This window comes from Perissodus microlepis, chromosome 16, assembly GCF_051167445.1.
Source record: "Perissodus microlepis isolate ML-2025 ecotype Zambia chromosome 16, ASM5116744v1, whole genome shotgun sequence".
Lineage (NCBI taxonomy): Eukaryota > Metazoa > Chordata > Actinopteri > Cichliformes > Cichlidae > Perissodus > Perissodus microlepis.
The window spans coordinates 32,440,313-32,461,030 of record NC_140476.1 but is presented as its reverse complement, the minus strand read 5'-3'; the positions used below and the strand labels follow the sequence as shown (position 1 = coordinate 32,461,030).

At 40.3% G+C, this 20,718-nt stretch overlaps 1 protein-coding gene across 1 annotated transcript in view; it reads left to right on the top strand.

Annotated features, from left to right (window-relative positions):
* The first annotated feature begins 2,212 nt into the window (after positions 1–2,212).
* The window catches only part of LOC146371254 (secretin receptor-like), a 33,604-nt gene continuing 15,098 nt past the window's right edge, over positions 2,213–20,718 (top strand). Inside the window, exons 1-7 of the mRNA XM_084907531.1 lie at positions 2,213–2,223; positions 2,348–2,458; positions 2,514–2,647; positions 14,002–14,097; positions 14,788–14,888; positions 15,590–15,699; positions 19,031–19,163. Of these exons, the coding sequence (XP_084763657.1) occupies positions 2,213–2,223; positions 2,348–2,458; positions 2,514–2,647; positions 14,002–14,097; positions 14,788–14,888; positions 15,590–15,699; positions 19,031–19,163 (696 nt within the window). The remainder of the gene's footprint in view (positions 2,224–2,347; positions 2,459–2,513; positions 2,648–14,001; positions 14,098–14,787; positions 14,889–15,589; positions 15,700–19,030; positions 19,164–20,718) is intronic.

Genomic DNA, 20,718 nt, shown 5'->3' with positions numbered 1-20,718 from the left:
ACACACACACACACACACACAACAGCAGCCCCTGTCGGTCAGTCTTTGCACTTGTGCTCGCTCGCAATGTGTTGCTCGCGCTCTCAACATTTCTGCCGTGCGCGCTCAACTCTTTCTCTACACAGTTATATTTGTGCCACAAACCAGCCAATCACAGACTTGGATGCAAAAGAAAAACTGATTGGCTGTTTTGGTCTCCAATCAGCTCGAAATGACAAAATGCAATATCCCAGAATCCATTTCGTCCAAAACTCAAACGAGGCAGTGGCGGAGGAACACAGAGTGGCGGAGTTTGAAATGTTTCTCTTTCTGGGTCACAAAATAAACTTTTAAGATATTTTCATGCGAGCATGTAGCTGTGTAAACTTCAAATATCTGCTCGATTCATCAAGACATCACATATTTGCATAAGTGCTCTAACGTTTTCAAACCCACTCAGAAAAGTTACCCACCAGCTGACCGGGTGGTCACTCGGGTTAAACATAATATAAAAGGCTGAACTGACAAAAAATCACCAACTACACCACCAGGTATTACAGGAAAAACCATAAAGCCTTTGAATAAAACAAACGCTGTTGTGACAGTGATGTACACTGTCTTGTTGATATATATGTATGATTTGTATCACCTTCATGTTTCCCTCTCACCACATATACAAACCGACATCGTGAGCAGCAGCTTTACAGCTGTGGCTCCAGCAAACATCAGCTGATACTAGAAATCAATATTAAATAAATTCTAACAACAGCTGATCAAGCTTGAACGTGCTGCTGTTGTTTAGCGCGACATCCGCTGGTTTCCTCTTTCTGGCGCAAAGTGGGCGATAAACAAACAAGAGAGACGATCAGCTGATCATTGATCAGTTTCATGATTGAAGTAGCAACAGGAGAGGGAGGGGAGAGAATTAGAGGAGAAGAGGCAGCTGTGCAGCAAAGACAGAATAACTCCAGCTTTGTGTCTTTTTCATTGTAGCTGAAGTCCGGGACAAATCGTGATCCTTTTCCCTTCAATACGGATGTGTTGTAATTGGTCCAGCCCAGAGTTGATCATGACCAGCTGGCTAATCCACCATCTTTCATTGTTTATACCGTTACAAAGACAAACAAACATAAAAACGAAAAATCACCATCGGCCCACCGGGCAAATGTCCGGTATGCCCAATGGCCAGTCCAGCTATGCGGTCAGCTGGTGGGTAACAGGCATCTCCGAAAACATTAGAGCACTTGTGCAAATATGTGATGTCTTGATGAATCGAGCAGATATTTGAAGTTTACACAGAAACATTCTCACATGAAAATATCTTAAAAGTTTATTTTGTGACTCAGAAAGAGAAATATTTCAAACTCCGCCACTCTGTTCCTCCGCCACTGCCTCGTTTGAGTTTTGGACGAAATGGATTTTTTTTTTTTTTTTTTTTTTTTACGTGAGCTCAGAATAGTGGCACAAAAATAACGCCATACTTTCCCTACAGTTCTTCACTAAGTACAGTCAGCTTACAAAGTAGAATTGGAGATGCTCATCATTTACATTCGAGGCAGTGGAAAGTTACATTGATGAACTAAAATTCTTCTAAACCTGTGCATTTTAGCAGTGTTTTTTTAATTAAAACTGTGCCAAACCAGTGAGTATCAGGGGAGAGCAACTTCGCTTTAGGCCGCGGAGGGCAGCAGCCTAAAAACACCCAGACCTCCATAGCCATCTCCTCCAACTTAACTGCTGGAACATTAATGAATCCACTGGCCAGCTGATAGTGTCAGGGCAGGCAGATCTAGCGCAATCGCAGACTGTAAATACACTGAACTGTTTATCATTAAATAGTTCTTTATTTACAGTCACCAGGTGCAATATATGAAAGTGGGGTGGGGTGGGTGGGTCCAAGGATTCATGGGACAGTCCAGAGAAAACAAACAGGTTCTTCTCACTTGCACCTCGATCACTGTTCCCCACGCTCCACTTCCTGCTCAATCGTTCCACTCAGGGAAATTCCACTTCTCACTGCCTATACATGCCAAACTGCCAAACACTCAGGCTTAGATTTCCAAGATACAGGGGTTACAGGACAGGTCCAAAAAGATGAGATGATCACAACCAGAAAAGCACGAAGAAACTCAGAAAGTCACGAAGCTGGGATTTACACTGACGTGTTTTACTCAATAGTCCAGTGACGAGAAGCTCAGAGCCATGGCCTTAAGAAGTGGCCAGAGAAAGGGTGATGAGCCACAGGTGAGTGATTAGTTGCAGGTGTGTGCACCAAAGCCGGGAGCCCGTGGTGAGCTCCGCCCAGGCAGTGATGAGAGAGAGAGAGAAAGCGAAACAAAAACACATGTGGCCTCGCTGGGTCCTTTAGGAGAAGGTTCCAGAGCCTGAGCTGTGCACTGTGCCTGGCTCTGTGGGCTAAGGCCCACTGGGTGTTCTACATGGAGCTCCCTTCCCAGGCCCAGCTCCAGGGAGGGCCTCAGTAATCCTATTCTGGGCAGGGTACACTGATTCCTCACTTTTCCCTTTTTTTATAGGGGTAGATTGAATCGCTTGTTTTCTAGCCCCTCAACCAGGATCAAATTGCCTTGGGAGACCCTACAAGGGGGGAAAGCAAAAGCCCCCGACAACATAGTTCCTGGGTTCACTGGGGAACACAAGCTCCACCGCGGTAAGGTGGCGATTCACAGACCGAGGCCTTATTCCTCTTAGCTAAATTTCTTTTAGCATCCATTTGAGTTCATGGCTTGAACCATGACATTTAGTATTTTGATCATTTTTTAATCATTTTAATTTTCTTTGCAACACTGTTGCAAATAAAATAAGAGATTAATGCTGCAGAAAATTGTTGATATTTTGATTTATTACACAGATCTGTAAAATAAACCATTTAATTCAAGTTAATTATTTTTCACTGAGTATACTATTAGTGCTGCTGTAAATTTAAGGGTGACCTGTACATTAGAGCACTGAAACATTACGACGGATACATTTAAACATTAAATAGCACTGAGTCAATGGCTTTAGGTTGTCAGTAGATCAAACGTAAATTAATTTTTTAAAATTGAATTGATATTCATGATGTGAATTCTGTGTTCTATTAGCTACAAATCCAGTAGTGTAAAACAGACTTAGCAGGCGACTAGAATCACATAAAAAACATTTATACATTTTCCAAAGCACCAAATGAATACATGCATATTCTTGTGACAGTGCAGTTCATTCAGTGGTTTAATCAATAAGTGAAAACTTGCATCTTTAGGAGCTTTCTCATCTTGATGTCAATGGTCAGCTTATTATCCAAGCAGGCTATTTTTCGTCACATTCGTATTGAATTCCTGCTGAAGGCTCATACAGCCTGTTGATTTTGTATAGTTCTAGGCATTCCAGGATCCCTATATGAGGCATTAATCAATAGGCCTTCTGGTAGTCAATTCAGGTGGTGTTTCGTTCCACTGCTGTTTAAGAAAATGTCTTTATGGGCCCAACTCATGTGTTGAGCTAATAGTAGGATGGGATCGGAGCCTTCTGGGAATCCTTGGGGATCAGGACTGCCGGGCCTTTGGTTAGCGCTTCTGGTTGCATCTCTTTCATTAGCAGCTTTTTCATTTGTGCTGCCAGATGTTCATACAGTGCAGTTAGCTTCTTTATCCACTATATGTGGCTCATGTCATGGTCTGGTGCTGTACAACTCTTCATCATAGGTGAGACTCTTTCTTAGATGTCTGCCACTGTGATGGTCACTGGGTCCTGCTTATGTGTTGCATCCTTCCATATGCTTTTCCAGTGTTGCTCCCTCTCCACCCTTGGCAGTGCTGTTGTCATAACATTCCCCTCCAAATCTTTTCTACGGGTAAACTTGGTTTATAGTTAAATAATATCAGTTAAAGGCTCCTTTACTCTGTGCAAAGACTTTAGTGAAGGAAACCTCTGTGTTTAGATCTTTAAATCCAGGCTTTCCCTGTCTATTTAAACCCAAGCTTCGATTCAGCAGCAGGTTTGAAGATGAAAGAAGATTGACAGAGTAGATGGTATTGCAATGCTGTATGGTGAACTGTAATGATTTTAACTGAATGTGGTAACTTGAGAAGAAACCCAGCATACATTTTCCCCATTACTGCAGCAGGTAATAGCATGATCTGTCAGCTAACAGCATTTGCAGTACAAAAAATCTTGTGTTGCCATGGTTTCCACTCCCAGGTTGGTTCTGGAAACGAGAGTACTGAAGAGAAATTACATTAGCTGTTCTGTTGATAGGTGGATTCATAGCATACACAAGGACATCACACATTTTTAGAGTTCCATATGGCCAAAGGGCATCATGTAATCTCTAGTAATGAATAACAGACACATCCTTCATGTTAAATGTTTTTAACAGTAGTCCTGCTCTGTTGTGAGATATTGAAACAATTTGGCATCCCTGGCCTATTTAAAGAATAATACTGTAAACATGGCTGAAAGTTATTTTCGGCTTCTCCGATATGCGTATTGAAGTGTCCTTTGAGTAGGTACTGAATCCTGAGTTGCCTTTGATATGTTCAGAGTTTTTAGCATATGCATGAATGTGTAAACAAGGCAATGAGTAATAGTCTGTTTTACCATTTACCTGTTTACCATAGCAAACATTTTTATGAAAAACATACAGATGTTTGTGACTGTGATGGGTAGACAACTTAGTCAAAGCATCATAAAAACTGCAGGCAAGGTTATTATTGTTCGAAACTAACAAAATAATTAAAACTAGAAGTAAAAAACATTTGAATAATTGAAAAAAAATTAGCCTTCACGGAATTCTTTTTTACTGAAACTATATTGAGCATTCACAAAACTAAATTCAACTGAATTTATAGAGAAAATGTGTGGGTTTTTTGTTTGTTTGTCTTTTTTTTTGCGGGTGGGGGTGGGGAGATCATATGTTAATCTAGGGTGAATATGAAGTCCAGTTTCTGGTTTGTTTTCCTGCTGTGCTACTTTATGCCAGCAGATGGAAAGTACATCCGTCACGTCGTCTGTGTTGCCGATCTGTCCACACTGAATGTGACTATTACGGGGCGACCGTGGCTCAGGGGGTTGGGAAGCGCATCTGTAACCGGAAGGTTGCCGGTTCGATCCCCGGACTCTCTGTCCTGGTCGTTGTGTCCTTGGGCAAGACACTTCACCTACTGGTGTTGGCCAGAGGGGCCGATGGCGCGATATGGCAGCCTTGCTTCTGTCAGTCTGCCCCAGAGCAGCTGTGGCTACAACTGTAGCTGCCTCCACCAGTGTGTGAATGAATAGTGGTATTGTAAAGCCTTGAAAAGCGCTATATAAATCCAATCAATTATTATTATTATTCAAGTTGGTGGTGTTTTGATCCCAGTCTGCCCCAGTCCTTGTGCCAAATATCCTTGGACAAGATAGTAACCCCATGTTGCTCTCCGATGCATCCATTGGAGTATGAATGCGTGTGTGAATGTTAGATTGGAAGCTTAGAAAAGGTGCTTGTGTGAATGGGTGTGATTTGGTAAATGAACAAGTTTTGTATAACCGCTGCTCAGAGTAGAAAAGTGCTATATAAGAACCAGTCCATTGACTATGTTTCAGATAAAAGTGTCATGTAGTGGAACAAGATCAAATATGTGGGACATTTCTAAAGGCGGAAAAATCCCATGACCCTTAAAGTCCACCTGAAAAGCTTGCACAAAAAGCCTAACCTGGCTTACCTCGAGAAGATAAGAGAGCATGCCCTACCCTCATCCCCAGAAACAGAAGCTAACCCCAGGCAAGGAAGCATGATACATCCCAAGACAACCTCACAAAAAACATTTTGTAGTACTTTCAACAGCGATCCGATACTGGTTAGTCACATCCCAAGTGAGAGGAATCATTGGTGAATATGTTTATTGAGACGGGGATATCCACACAACTATGTTAGCACTTCACTTGACGTAAAATTGAAAACACCCACAAGGCTCACCATGTCCAAGATGAAATGTGGATGGAATCTGAGTTGGAAAAGTCAGGAAAAGTGTGAGGAGAGTGGAGCTCACTGTGAGTGTCGTGATAGGAGCAAATACATTGTTGTTGTTTTTTTCTTTCTACTCATATAAATTAATTCACAATTCAACAGCATTTACAGCTAATGTGAAAGTTTCCTATTGGCTTTTCTGGTGGATATGAATATATAGAGAAGAAATCTACTTCTTCTCATTCACTGCAACTATGTTACAGAAAACATAGATGTTTGTCACCTTCCTGATTTCCTATTTTTTTGTATGTTTGGCACACTTATATGTTTCATATCATCAAACTAATCTAAGTATCAGAAATGACAAGTAAACACAAAGTGGCGTTTCTAGGTGTTTATTATTTAGAGGAAAAAACCCTACCAAACCTACATTGTATATCACTGAGGTCAAACAAGATATGTTTAATGAGCCATCTCTGTATCGCCCCAAAAATTTTTAAATTAAATCTGGTGTTGCATAATAACTGACATATACCAAATGTAGTGCCGGTGATAGTGTTTGACAAAACAATTAGCTGAATTATATAAAAGTGAGATATTTAATTAAATTCGTCACATACACAGTACAACATACAGTGAACATGTAGTGAAATGCTTGTATCCGGGCTGCGGACAGGCTGCAGACGTGGCTGCGCCATTCCAGGGCTTAGTTTTAGCATGGGGGGTCTAGCCAGGACACTTACTGGATACAGGGTGGGTATCAAACTTGTCTTAATTTATTCTGACCGAGTATTCGGCTAGAGGTTAGAGAAAGTCTTAGATAGAATTTAATTAGGGAAAAATGTCTATTTTCTGAAGTATATGTTGCTAGAGAAGGAGTAGAGTAACTCCTTCTGCACTGGTGAGAAAAAGTTTGAGGTTGATGGAGAGGAAAGCAGTCTAACAGTAAAGGCACTATTTAGTAGTCAAGCTGTCATATTTTGTTTGGTTTAGCTTGTGCTTAGAAAATGTCCTCAGTCGAACAGGCAGAACACTGGGCCTTACACAGAGTTTCTGTCTGATTTCTCAGACTTTATATCTAATTTAGTTCTGAGCTCAAATAAAATAATTATTGTGGGTGATTTTAACATCCATGTAGATGCTAAAAATGACAGCCTCAACATGGCATTTAGTCTGTTATTAGACTCAATTGGCTTCTCTCAAAATGTAAAAGAACCCACCCACCACTTTAATCACACTCTAGATCTTCTTTTAACATATGGCATAGAAACTGAACATTTAACAGTGTTTCCTGAAAACCCTCTCCTGTCTGATCATTTCCTGATAACATTTACATTTACAATAATTGATTACACAGCGGTGGAGAGTAGATTTTATCAAAGTAGATGTCTTTCTGAAAGCGCTGTAACTAAGTTTAAGAATATAATCCACCCACTGTTATCATCTTCAGTGCCCTGTACCAACACAGAGCAGAGCAGCTATCTGAACGCTACCCCAACAGAGGTTGATTATCTTGTTAATAATTTCACCTCCTCACTACGTACGACTCTGGATACTGTAGCTCCAGTGAAAACTAAGGTCTCTAATCAGAAGTACCTGACTCCGTGGTATAATTCTCAAACACGTACCCTAAAGCAGATGAGTCGTAAGCTGGAGAGGAAATGGCGTGTCACAAATTTAGAGGATCATCATTTAGCCTGGAGAAATAGTTTGCTGCTTTATAAGAAAGCCCTCCGCAAAGCCAGAACATCTTACTATTCATCACTGATTGAAGAAAATAAGAACAACCCCAGGTTTCTCTTCAGCTCTGTAGCCAGGCTGACAAACAGTCAGAGCTCTGTTGAGCCAACCATCCCTTTAACGTTAACTAGTAATGACTTCATGAACTTCTTCACTAATAAAATTTTTATCATTAGAGAAAAAATTACCAGTAATCATCCCACAGATGTAATATTATCTACAGCTACTCTTAGTACCATTGATGTTAAGTTAGACTCTTTTTCTCCAATTGATCTTTCTGAGTTAACTTCAATAATTACTTCCTCCAAACCATCAACGTGTCTTTTAGACCCCATTCCTACAAAACTGCTCAAAGAAGTCCTGCCATTAATTAATTCTTCGATCTTAAATATGATCAACCTATCTCTAATGGTCGGCTATGTACCACAGGCCTTCAAGCTGGCTGTAGTTAAACCTTTACTCAAAAAGCATCTCTAGACCCAGCAGTCTTAGCTAATTATAGGCCAATCTCCAACCTTCCTTTCATATCAAACATCCTTGAAAGAGTAGTTGTCAAACAGCTAACAGATCATCTGCAGAGGAATGGCTTATTTGAAGAGTTTCAGTCAGGTTTCAGAGCTCATCACAGCACAGAAACAGCTTTAGTGAAGGTTACAAATGATCTTCTTATGGCCTCTGACAGTGGACTCATCTCTGTGCTTGTCCTGCTAGACCTCAGTGCAGCGTTCGATACTGTCGACCATAATATCCTATTAGAGCGATTAGAACATGCTGTAGGTATTACAGGTACTGTGCTGCAGTGGTTTGTATCATATCTATCTAATAGACTCCAATTTGTGCATGTAAATGGAGAGTCCTCTTCACACACTGAGGTTAATTATGGAGTTCCACAGGGTTCAGTGCTAGGACCAATTCTGTTTACATTATACATGCTTCCCTTAGGCAGCATCATTAGAAGACATAGCATACATTTACACTGCTATGCAGATGATACCCAGCTCTATCTGTCCATGAAGCCAGATAACACACACCAATTAGTTAAACTGCAGGAATGTCTTAAAGACATAAAGACCTGGATGGCCGCTAACTTTCTGCTTCTTAATTCAGATAAAACTGAGGTTATTGTACTCGGCCCTGAAAATCTTAGAAATATGGTATCTAACCAGATTCATACTCTGGATGGCATTACCTTGGCGTCCAGTAACGCTGTGAGGAACCTTGGAGTCATTTTTGACCAGGACATGTCCTTCAACGCACATATTAAACAAATATGTAAGACTGCTTTCTTCCGTTTGCGCAACATCTCTAAAATTAGAAATATCCTGTCTCAGAGTGACGCTGAAAAACTAGTTCATGCATTTATTACTTCCAGGCTGGACGACTGTAATTCATTATTATCAGGATGTCCAAAAAACTCCCTGAAAAGCCTTCAGCTAATCCAAAATGCTGCAGCAAGAGTCCTGACAGGGACTAGAAGGAGAGAGCATATTTCTCCTGTTTTGGCTTCCCTTCATTGGCTTCCTGTTAAATCCAGAATTGAATTCAAAATCCTGCTCCTCACATACAAGGTCTTAAATAATCAGGCCCCATCTTATCTTAATGACCTTGTAGTACCATATCACCCTATTAGAGCACTTCGCTCTCGCTCTGCAGGCCTACTTGTTGTTCCTAGAGTATTTAAAAGTAGAATGGGAGGCAGAGCCTTCAGTTTTCAGGCCCCTCTTCTGTGGAACCAGCTTCCAGTTTGGATTCGGGAGACAGAAACTATCTCTACTTTTAAGATTAGGCTTAAAACTTTCCTTTTTGCTAAAGCATATAGTTAGGGCTGGACCAGGTGACCCTGAATCCTCCCTTAGTTATGCTGCAATAGACGTAGGCTGCCGGGGGATTCCCATGATGCATTGAGTTTTTCCTTTCCAGTCACCTTTCTCACTCACTATGTGTTCATAGACCTCTCTGCATTGAATCATATCTGTTATTAACCTCTGTCTCTCTTCCACAGCATGTCTTTTATCCTGTCTTCCTTCTCTCACCCCAACCGGTCGCAGCAGATGGCCGCCCCTCCCTGAGCCTGGTTCTGCCGGAGGTTTCTTCCTGTTAAAAGGGAGTTTTTCCTTCCCACTGTCGCCAAAGTGCTTGCTCATAGGGGGTCATATGATTGTTGGGTTTTTCTCTGTATCTATGAAGCGCCTTGAGGCGACTTTTGTTGTGATTTGGCGCTATATAAATAAAATTGAATTGAATTGAATTGAACACAAGATGAAAACTGACAAATACTGAGAAAAGGCACACAGACTTCCACCTCCAGTCTCAACAAAGCCTGTGAGGGCTTAGACCACCACCCAGCATCTGAGGACTATTTAGAAGACATTTGAAGCCCTTTATGCACACTTTCCTTAAATTTGTGCACATCTGCAAAGGCGGTCACACAGTTGTTAGTAAGTGAAAAAGATGTTTATGTGTGTAGTTGTGATTCCTTTCGTTTGACCAACCAAACATCCAACAGAACAAATAGCTCCAACAATGTGCAATGCTTTTTCATTTACTAACAACTGTGTTTTTGAAAAATAAACACTGACCAGAATATATGTTACAAAAATAAGAGGAATAGAAGGGCATTATATTATAGTCCTAACTGAGTTGTTAACCCAAGATTGTGCTTCGGATTGGCCCATTGCTCCAATACAGGAAGTTTGGATCAGCTCGCTATTTAAAGGGTCCAAGTCTTTGATTCCAAGGATGTGTGTCACCAGTGTGTGAATGTGTGTGTGAATGGGTGGATGACTGGATGTGTAAAGCGCTTTTGGGTCCTTAGGGACTAGTTAAGCGCTATATAAATACAGGCCATTTTTACCATTTTGCCCTATATGGATTTTTTTATATAGCACTTTTCTACTCTACCTGAGCTCTCAAAGCAGTTTATACAACTTGCCTCATTCCCCCATTCATACAACCCCATTGTACACACAGTACTGTGATGGATGCAAGCAAGAGCAAATTGGGGTTACTATCTTGTTACTATCCAGGGATATTTAGCATGCAGGGATCAAATCGCCAACCTCCTGATTAGTAGATGACCATCTCTACTTCCTGAGCTGCATCCAGAGCACAATATCTTGACCTGCCTATAACCAGATGTCGACGTCAATATTAAAATATTAAAAAAGTAAAACACAGCAAAACATGCACAATAAAACCCTAGGTAACTTGTCCCTTTCCACCCCGTGACATCATCAGTTGTCTGCTTGACGTTTATTCAGCTGTGTAAAACTATAACTTTAATCTCAGCCAAACCGATTTACTCAGGAACAAATAAAATACTAAAAAAAGCCAAACAATAACATTTTTAAGTTATCTAAGTGACTCATATATGTTTAACCTGAGTAGCGAAAGACGGCGGTGGGTTTGAAAACGATTTGCCAGGAGTCCGGTGTTCTCACCGGCTCTAGTGAGCCTTGCCCCCGGCTAGCTATCGAGCTAGTGGGTAACAGACGTCTCCGAAAACGTCGGAGCGCTTTTGAAAATATGTGGTGTCTTGATAAACTGAGCAGATATTTGAGGTGGGCTACATTCTCGCCAGAAAATATGTTAAACGTTTATTTTGTGACCCAGAAAGAATAATAAGAGTAATATTAAAACTAACTAGCTGCCGCCATTGTTGGAAACTGAGCAGGGCCGCGCTATGAATTCTGGGACAGAGCTACTTCTTCTTCTTCGGGGTTTAACGGCAGCTGGCATCCTTCTTCATGCAGTGCTGCCATCTTCTGTTTCAGTCCGTTATTACACTCTTAAATCCTGCTACTTATTCCTGCATCTTTTGTGATCTTACAAAGCTTCAAACGACGCGTCGACTATTAAATTAGTCGTCGACGATTTTGATAGTCGACTAATCGTGGCAGCCCTACTCAGAATACTCACCAACTTATATGGATGCAGCATTGAGAGTATTCTGTCCGGCTGCATGACGACCTGGTATGGCATTTCTGGTGGGGGAGCTCAGTCTCTTTGACAGCTCTTGATGCATCCATTGGTATGTGCGTGATAGTTTATGCCTTAAGAACCTGTAAGAAAGTGTTTTAGAGGCATAGTATAAAAGTGTTGCATGAATAGATTGTAGTAAAAGGTCCTTATGATTTCTCAGTTTAGCTATAGACATTAAGTACCAGTGGATTTCTTTTTTGCACATTCTTTCACACAAAAACCTGGAAGATGTTCAGATAAGGAACAATTTTAATTAACAGGTGTCTGTACTGTACATATTACACATTTTCCTGACTATTATTATTATCTATCCCTCCATCAATCCAAATACTTTTTTCCATCTCTCCAATGGTGGCTTGTGGGGGCAATTCAATTCAATTTTATTTTATTTATACAACGCCAAAGGCGCCTGTTATTGTGATTTGGTGGCAGCAGCAGCCTGAGCAGAGAAGCTCAAACCTCATTCAATTCAATTCAATTCAATTTTATTTATATAGCGCCAAATCACAACAAAAGTCGCCTCAAGGCGCTTCATAGATACAGAGAAAAACCCAACAATCATATGACTCTCCCTAGGCCCCTTATCAAACGTATCCCCCGGAGCACTGAGATATATCAGGCCATCAAAGAGATACAATATCTCCATTGTACCTTAGGTTTACCCTGGGGCCTCCTCCCAGGAGGACACGTTTGGAATGCCTCACACGGGAGGTTTCCAGGAGCCAACCTAGTTGGAAGGCTGAACTACCGCAACTGTTACCTTGCGATGTGGAGGAGCAGTGGCTCTACTCTGAGCCTGTCTTGAATGAACCACACTGAACTATTCACTTTTCTTTCTGTTCTCTAGAGGAAAGCCCAGCAAAAACTTTGAGGAAAATTAATCTCCCCGACTTGTTTTTCGGTCACAATCCAATCCATCTGTCAGGATCCTTCACTCATGATCAAATGAGATACCTAAACTCCTCCACTTGGAGAAGAAACTCTTCTCTTACTAGAAGTGGCTACTCCAGCCTTTTCTGGCTGACTGCTATGGACTCAGACCTGATTCTCATTCCCGTTCTCTCACAATAGACTGCAAATCGCTCCAGTGTGAGCTCGATGCTCACACTACCTGATGAAACCAACAGGACCACATCATCTACAAAAAAAGGACAGATGAGATGATGAGGCCACCAACGCGTAAGCCTTCAGTCACTTGGCTTCACCTAGAAATTCACTAAAAAAGGGCACCTCACCAGAAATGAATCCCTCTTATTGTTGGCATTTCAGACAAGCTCTTGTCACAATTGTACACGGTTGTAGCTTGTAACGGGCCCCATAGTCCTTAAGCACCACCTAAGTATACCCCAAGGGATGCTGTTGAATGCCACCCCCAAGTTTACAAAACTCATGTAGACTGGATGGCCAAACTCCCATAAACACTTGAAAATGTGTGAGTTCAACAAAGAGCTGGTCCAGCATGAAAACCAAATTGTTCTTCCTGGATTTGAAGTTTGACTAATGGACAAACTTTCTTTTCCTTTACCCTAGCACAGCGGTCTCCAACCTTTTTTGCGCCACGGACCGGTTTATGCCCGACAATATTTTCACGGACCGGCCTTTAAGGTGTCGCGGATAAATACAACAAAATAAAACTAGTACCGGTACCGAAAAAAAGAAAATTTATTCATAACACACGTGAAAAGACCCAGGAAAACCGAGTAAACGATAAAAACGATAACAAAATAATGCTGAAAACCGATAAAAACCCTGAAAACTATACATTTTACACCTGAGCCTCAACTCTCGCGGCCCGGTACCAAACGACTCACGGACCCGTACCGGTCCGAGGCCCGGGGATTGGGGACCGCTGCCCTAGCACAAACATTCCCAGGGAGACTGAGGAGAGCCGTCTCCCTCTAGTTGGAGCACACCCTTTCAGTCCCCCTTCTTAAATATAGAAACTATCACTCAAGTCTGTCATTTCACAGGCACCCCCCAGATCGCCATGCAACATTGCAGAGGTGTGTCAACAAGACAGTTCTACCACAGCCAGAGTGTTAAGGAACTCAGGGAAAACCTCATCCAGGGGCCCAGCCATCAAACTACCTCAGTGACCTTGACCCCAGTGATGTTTGAGTTCTTCTACAGAAAATGTGTCAGTGGGATTAAGGAGGTCATCAAAGTATTCCCTCCACCATCCAACTAGTTGAAGTCAGCAGCACTCCACCTGCACCAGAATTGCCTCAAGCCAAAAGTCTGTTTCCATGGCCTCACCAAACTCCTCCCACACCCATGTTGTGCTTTAGCAATCACCTGAGCTGTGAACAAAGTGAAATTTGATTTTCTTTGAAAATTTGATTTTCTTTTTTTGACAGAATGCAGGGGATGGTGGGATCATGTTAACTGTTGGCCCCATGCTGCAGTTGGAGATGTTGTGTCTCAGCCATGTCCTGGATTTCTACACACCACTGGTTAGTAGTAGGGCCATACAGTAGTGCATATTTTTAAACTCATAGCTCGGCTATGTTAGTCACATGATTTGATATCCCTGTGTTGCTGTAGGTTCTACATCATAATAATAATGTAAGTCTAGAATCAGTATCACAATTTACCAGTGATGCTGTCTGAGCATTCAGTTAGCATTAACCAAGAAACAAGCTAATGTTATTAAAAACAAACATGAACAAACTAACACAAGTTTAATATAACAGCACAACCAATTTCACAATATATTTATTATATGTATCATAAATATATTAATATATTGTATAAATTAATAAAGAAAACACTTGAAATGCTTACTATTTCTACCAGAAAAGAGTTTTCTATAAACAAGTACATTTCCCCCCACATTGCACAGTAATGGCATCACAAAGACATGATTGTTCAGTTGCAATGTTGATCCTGGACCAACACTCCTGATAACAAAGAAACAACAACACAGGGATGTTAGATACTTTAGGTCTTACCTTGATGTCCGTGGTGAGCTGGAGTGAACCTCTTGGATTGTGGTATAATTAGATTCACGCACTCATTGTCTCCAGGGGGTTGAACTAGATTAACCTTTATCCTATATATTACAAAAAAACCCTAAATTTCTGCTATTGTTTTTTATGTGTTAACAATAAAACACATTGTATATATGTGTTCCATTTCTGTAGGGCACGTTTTCAGGAACTGCACAGAGCTTGGCTGGACTGATCCCTACCCTCCACATGATATAGCATGCGACTATGGCTTTAATGAAAGCCTTCCTCTAGAAGTAAGCCCCTTCCTTCTTCCTTTCATGCTGTAGTATTCAGTCACCCATTGAACTAACTGAAGGGGGGGGGGGGGGGGGGGGGGGGGGGGTAACAAAACCTGTCTCCCCACTCGGTTATGTTCCCATGTCTGTTTCCTCCCAGTCCTTGTGTCAAGCCCACTTCTTAGTGTGTGTCTCATGTTTCCTATTTTTTTGATAATCCCTTGTCCTGTGTTCAAAGTGTTCAGTTTTGCTTCCTCCCTTTCTCGTTGTGTCAGATTAGTTCCAGCTGTGTTTTCCTTTTGTTTCCCATCCCCTCGTTATTCTGTTTTTTTGAAAATGGAGATTTTCCGTTTTCAGTGACCGAAAACGCCGTTTACGAGGGGACAAAAGGTGAAAACGCATAGAAAAATCTGCGTTTTCAAAAATCTGCGTGTACGTGTGAACGTAGCCTTAGTCTTCTGTCTTCCTCTGCCTCTTCTCACACTCTCCGCACAAAGAAGGAACGTGCAGGAACCCTGCAGATGCAGGGTGAGGGCTGCCAGTTCAGTTTGAATTAATCCTGTTTACATGGCAGTGTTATGGGGATTTTCTGATTAGGATGAGAGAAAGTTATGATACCAAAAATATTCTTGCCTTTCGTCCAATGAGATAAATAGATACATAGTCATGCAAAAATCTGCTGCTGCTGAACTCACTGGATATATTCATGTTTTTCCCAGGTGCACAGCTCCCAGAGGTACTTCCTGTTTGTGAGAATCATGTACTCTGTGGGTTACAGTGTTTCCCTTGTCTTCCTCATCACAGCTGTTGCTATTCTCTCCCTTCTGAGGTCAGTGATGAGAGAATTAACAAACAACAATATCTGCGTACAACACTGTCTGTTACTTTACCAACTGTGTGTGAGGCACAATTATTACAGATTTTATTAGAAAGTAGTTGTTTGATTTATTATAAGACATATACATTATAAGAGCTATTAGGCCCATGGCTAAGTACCCTGTAACTAAATGTAATTTCATTTGAATTTACATGAATTTTAAAAAAAGAAGAAAAACACCTTATATTGTAAGTAATTTGTAAGTAATTTTAAAACATCATATGTATTTTTAAGTGCACCGTAAGTAATGTTAATTACTTCATAATTTCATGGTAATTTCTGGAAAAACAAACAATACTTCCCCATCTTACACTGTAAGTATGCTGTACTGGGGTGCAGGCTGTATAACTATGAGGTATTTTTCAGGACACAAATAGCACTGCAAGAAATTTAAGTACAGTGTAAGTAATTTAAGTACAGTGTAAGTAATTTAAGTACAGTGTAAGTATTTTTAACTCATAAAATGACTTACGCTATTTGTCAATGATGTAAGTATACTGATTGGTTAGCACTTTTTTTGAAAAAAGTTTTGAAAACAAGAGCATCAAGTGATTTATGGAGATCCTTAGCAACTAACTCTGGTCTTAAATCATCATTTAAACTATGAACACAGCATCCTGGAGGTTCCTCTGCTCTCATCCCATTTGTCCAGCCAAAATCTAAAAGTCTATAGAAAAACAAAGAGAACCTGTATCTGTAGCTGATTTTTTTTTCTAATTTTCAACACCACCTGTGCCCACTTCAACCTCCTAGGACCTGGCGTCCACATATGTGGGCATCACATTTTGGGTTGTCTAGACCAAAATACTCAATTTTGCTCTACAAGGGCCTGATATCCACTTACGAGGACATTATACTACCACTGTTCCATCAAATTTTAAAACGAATGTCCTCATATGTGGCTCTCATTTTTCTTAGGAACAAAAATCGGGTAAAAAAAAAATCTGGTGTTTCTTTGTTTTTACATTGATCGGGTCCCAATCAGCCCAAATATCAAAGAGATATTAAAAATGCATGCTGTGGAAGAGTTCAGGTCTTAGGAGGTTAAAGCTTTAAATTATAAGAGCTGAACCATGAAAACAATTTTAGCATGTCTGGTATATGGACTGATTTTTATATAGTGCTTTTCTACTCTCCCAGAGCAAAGTGCTTTATACAACATGCCTCATTTACCCATTCACACAAGCACTTTTCCTATGCTTAAGTGCTTTCTATCCAACATTCACACACATTTATGCTCTGATGAATGCATCTCACCTTTTATGCAACTCACTGGTAAATGCTTCAGGCAAAGGTAGATTTGTGAAGCGTTTGTAGCTGAGTAGTAACAGTATTCGAGTCTGCAGGCTTCAACAAACCTTTTAGCTTAGCACAATCATTACAGATCACAGTTATAGATCCAGAGGGTAGATTTATAATCCTTAAGTTATCTATACTTTACAAAAGGTTATGTACTGTAAGCATATATGGCCCAAGTGTTGATGACTGATTTTTGCCCTTTTAGTAAAACTCAATATAATTATTTTTTTAACAATAATTTTCTTTTAATAATAAAACATGTAATTAAAGGTCCAACTACAAATCGTCATTACTGTGAGTCAAACAGTTGCAGCGTTGCAAAATAACACAGTGCTGCATCTGAATCACCACTTTATCTGAAATGCCACAAATATGATGAAGAAATAAAGAAATTTTGTTGTGGGAGAAATGAATGCAACATAGGGAATTCCTCACAATATATTTTTATTACAATATAGTTGATCTATGAACTGATGACTTCACTAAGAAGAAGAAATTAGCGCGTTTAATCACTCTTAAATCATGATGACTTCAGTTGTCACATTAACCCTCTGAGCTCCAAACCCTAAACTTGACCGTAACTTTTGATATCTGTTGCAGAAAAGCAAAGAACGTTTGTGGAAAAATGTAAATACCCGATAAGTGTCAGTTAATAATTGTCAATAATTACTGTTTTTTTTTCTTTTCATTGTAGTAGAAGTAGAGCCCAAAAGGTTACAAACAAAAGTGTAACTTTTTTGTTATGGTAAGGTTTACCAGTGATGATGACCTTAGAGGGTTAAATAATCTATTCTCAATACATAATTTATAATTTAACATGTATATATTATCACCACCAAATATATGCATGTATATACACATTTACATTATTAATCATTTTTGACCAGGACATGTCCTTCAACGCACATATTAAACAAATATGTAAGACTGCTTTCTTCCATTTGCGCAACATCTCTAAAATTAGAAATATCCTGTCTCAGAGTGACGCTGAAAAACTAGTTCATGCATTTATTACTTCCAGGCTGGACTACTGTAATTCATTATTATCAGGATGTCCAAAAAACTCACTGAAAAGCCTTCAGCTAATCCAAAATGCTGCAGCAAGAGTCCTGACAGGGACTAGAAAGAGAGAGCATATTTCTCCTGTTTTGGCTTCCCTTCATTGGCTTCCTGTTAAGTCCAGAATTGAATTCAAAATCCTGCTCCTCACATACAAGGTCTTAAATAATCAGGCCCCATCTTATCTTAATGACCTTGTAGTACCATATCACCCTATTAGAGCACTTCGCTCTCGCTCTGCAGGCCTACTTGTTGTTCCTAGAGTATTTAAAAGTAGAATGGGAGGCAGAGCCTTCAGTTTTCAGGCCCCTCTTCTGTGGAACCAGCTTCCAGTTTGGATTCGGGAGACAGAAACTATCTCTACTTTTAAGATTAGGCTTAAAACTTTCCTTTTTGCTAAAGCATATAGTTAGGGCTGGACCAGGTGACCCTGAATCCTCCCTTAGTTATGCTGCAATAGACGTCGGCTGCCGGGGGATTCCCATGATGCATTGAGTTTTTCCTTTCCAGTCACCTTTCTCACTCACTATGTGTTAACAGACCTCTCTGCATTGAATCATATCTGTTATTAACCTCTGTCTCTCTTCCACAGCATGTCTTTTATCCTGTCTTCCTTCTCTCACCCCAACCGGTCGCAGCAGATGGCCGCCCCTCCCTGAGCCTGGTTCTGCCGGAGGTTTCTTCCTGTTAAAAGGGAGTTTTTCCTTCCCACTGTCGCCAAAGTGCTTGCTCATAGGGGGTCATATGATTGTTGGGTTTTTCTCTGTATCTATGAAGCGCCTTGAGGCGACTTTTGTTGTGATTTGGCGCTATATAAATAAAATTGAATTGAATTGAATTGAATACATTATCTATGATATACATGTTATCAAATAATATGAACGATTCTAACATTTGATCCATGTCTGTGTCCCACAATCCTCAGGAGGCTCCACTGCACACGCAACTTTATCCATGTCCAGCTCTTCCTCTCCTTCATCTTCCGAGCCGTACTCATCTTTATTAGGGATGCAGTTCTGTTCTCAAATGAAGACAGTTTTCACTGTCACATCTATACGGTACTTTCTGTTTTTGTCTTAACAAAGAGAGAGAGAGAGGGCACATGCTATGTTGTGACTTGTTAACGTGAGACGTTTAACAAGACAAGACATTAACATTTAACATGTAGGGACAGACACATTCAGATAATGCTGTGCCACTTTTTTTTTCAAGTAATGAATTATAATATTCATATTTAGGTAAATCTAGCTGAACTTTGTTAATCACTCAAATGCAATTAATGCAAGTGGGTGATACTGAAAAATGAGTTTACTACTTCACAGCATCAACTGTTGATCCTGTGATCACTGCCGTGCCTCAGGAAGTAGAGCAAGTTATCCACCAATCATGGCTTTTCCCCAGTTTTTATCTACTGTGTTTGTGTCATAGATAAAAAGTGTTTAATGTAAATAGATTATGGATTCAAGCTCTGCACCAGTATAGTGACCATTTCTGAATGGTACATCACTGAAAAGCATTTAATATGAAATACTTGGATACAAAAATGAAGAACATGCAACTTTTATTTCATTTTCATGCTGACTGAGCAAATATGACGCGTTGTATGGCAAAAACAAAAATACGAGTAGATATAACAAAATCGTGGACTTTTATAAATCAGAAAATAATTTTGTTAAATGTTTGCGTGTTTTTCAATTTCAAGACCTTCAATCTCAGATTTTTAGAATATTTTCTGCTGCACCATCTCTGATCTGAATAAAATGTTTAAAGTTTGATCATAGAGTTTATAATGATTGTTTTTCATTTTAGAATGATATTTTATAGTTTTTAAGATATACTTTTTAAAAGGTTTGCACACTTTCATGCTATTTTTTCTTTTCTTTTTTTTGCAAATTGAAATCTGAGGCTGAGTTTGAACATGAAAATTTTGAAAACTACTAAAGATAAATGTGGGTTTTATGGAGTGATGAATCCCAAGAGATCAGGAAAGAGGCACAACAGTAAGAGTCATCTGTAAAACATAGTGGACGCTGTGCCGTGGTTGGTTCATTTCAGACTGGGGTTGTTGGGGATCTTGTCAATATTTAGGGAATTATGAACTTAGTACTGTCAGATTTTGATCCACCATCTGTTTCCTTGTAGAAAGAGTCTGATTGGCAGCAAGTTTGTTTTTTTTAGCATGACAATGATCTCAAGCACACTGCCAACACAGTAACACCATACTTGGTTAGAAAAACACACAATGAAAAAATATCAGTCAGGGTTTAGCCTCCCCGGAGCGCAGACCTCAACATTATTGAAGTGCGATCATGTTTAGGGAGAATGGAGCAAAAGGCAGAAACATGCAAAGAAGAGCTTTGAATCTCCTTCAAGAATGTCAGTGAAGGACATTCAATGTCAGTGACCTCACCCCCAGTCATAAGTGAGTCATCGCAGATCAGATAGGCCGTTTCTCTCAGTCACACTCCCCCCAGATCACACTATCACTTCCCATGTGGGTGACCCTGCAGACCCCCAGCAGAACAGTGGAGTCGGTGGATTAGAGTCCTTCACACAACAAAGCCACTCTAAGAAGCCTGGGTACAGTGAACCATCATTTGGCACAGAGGAAAA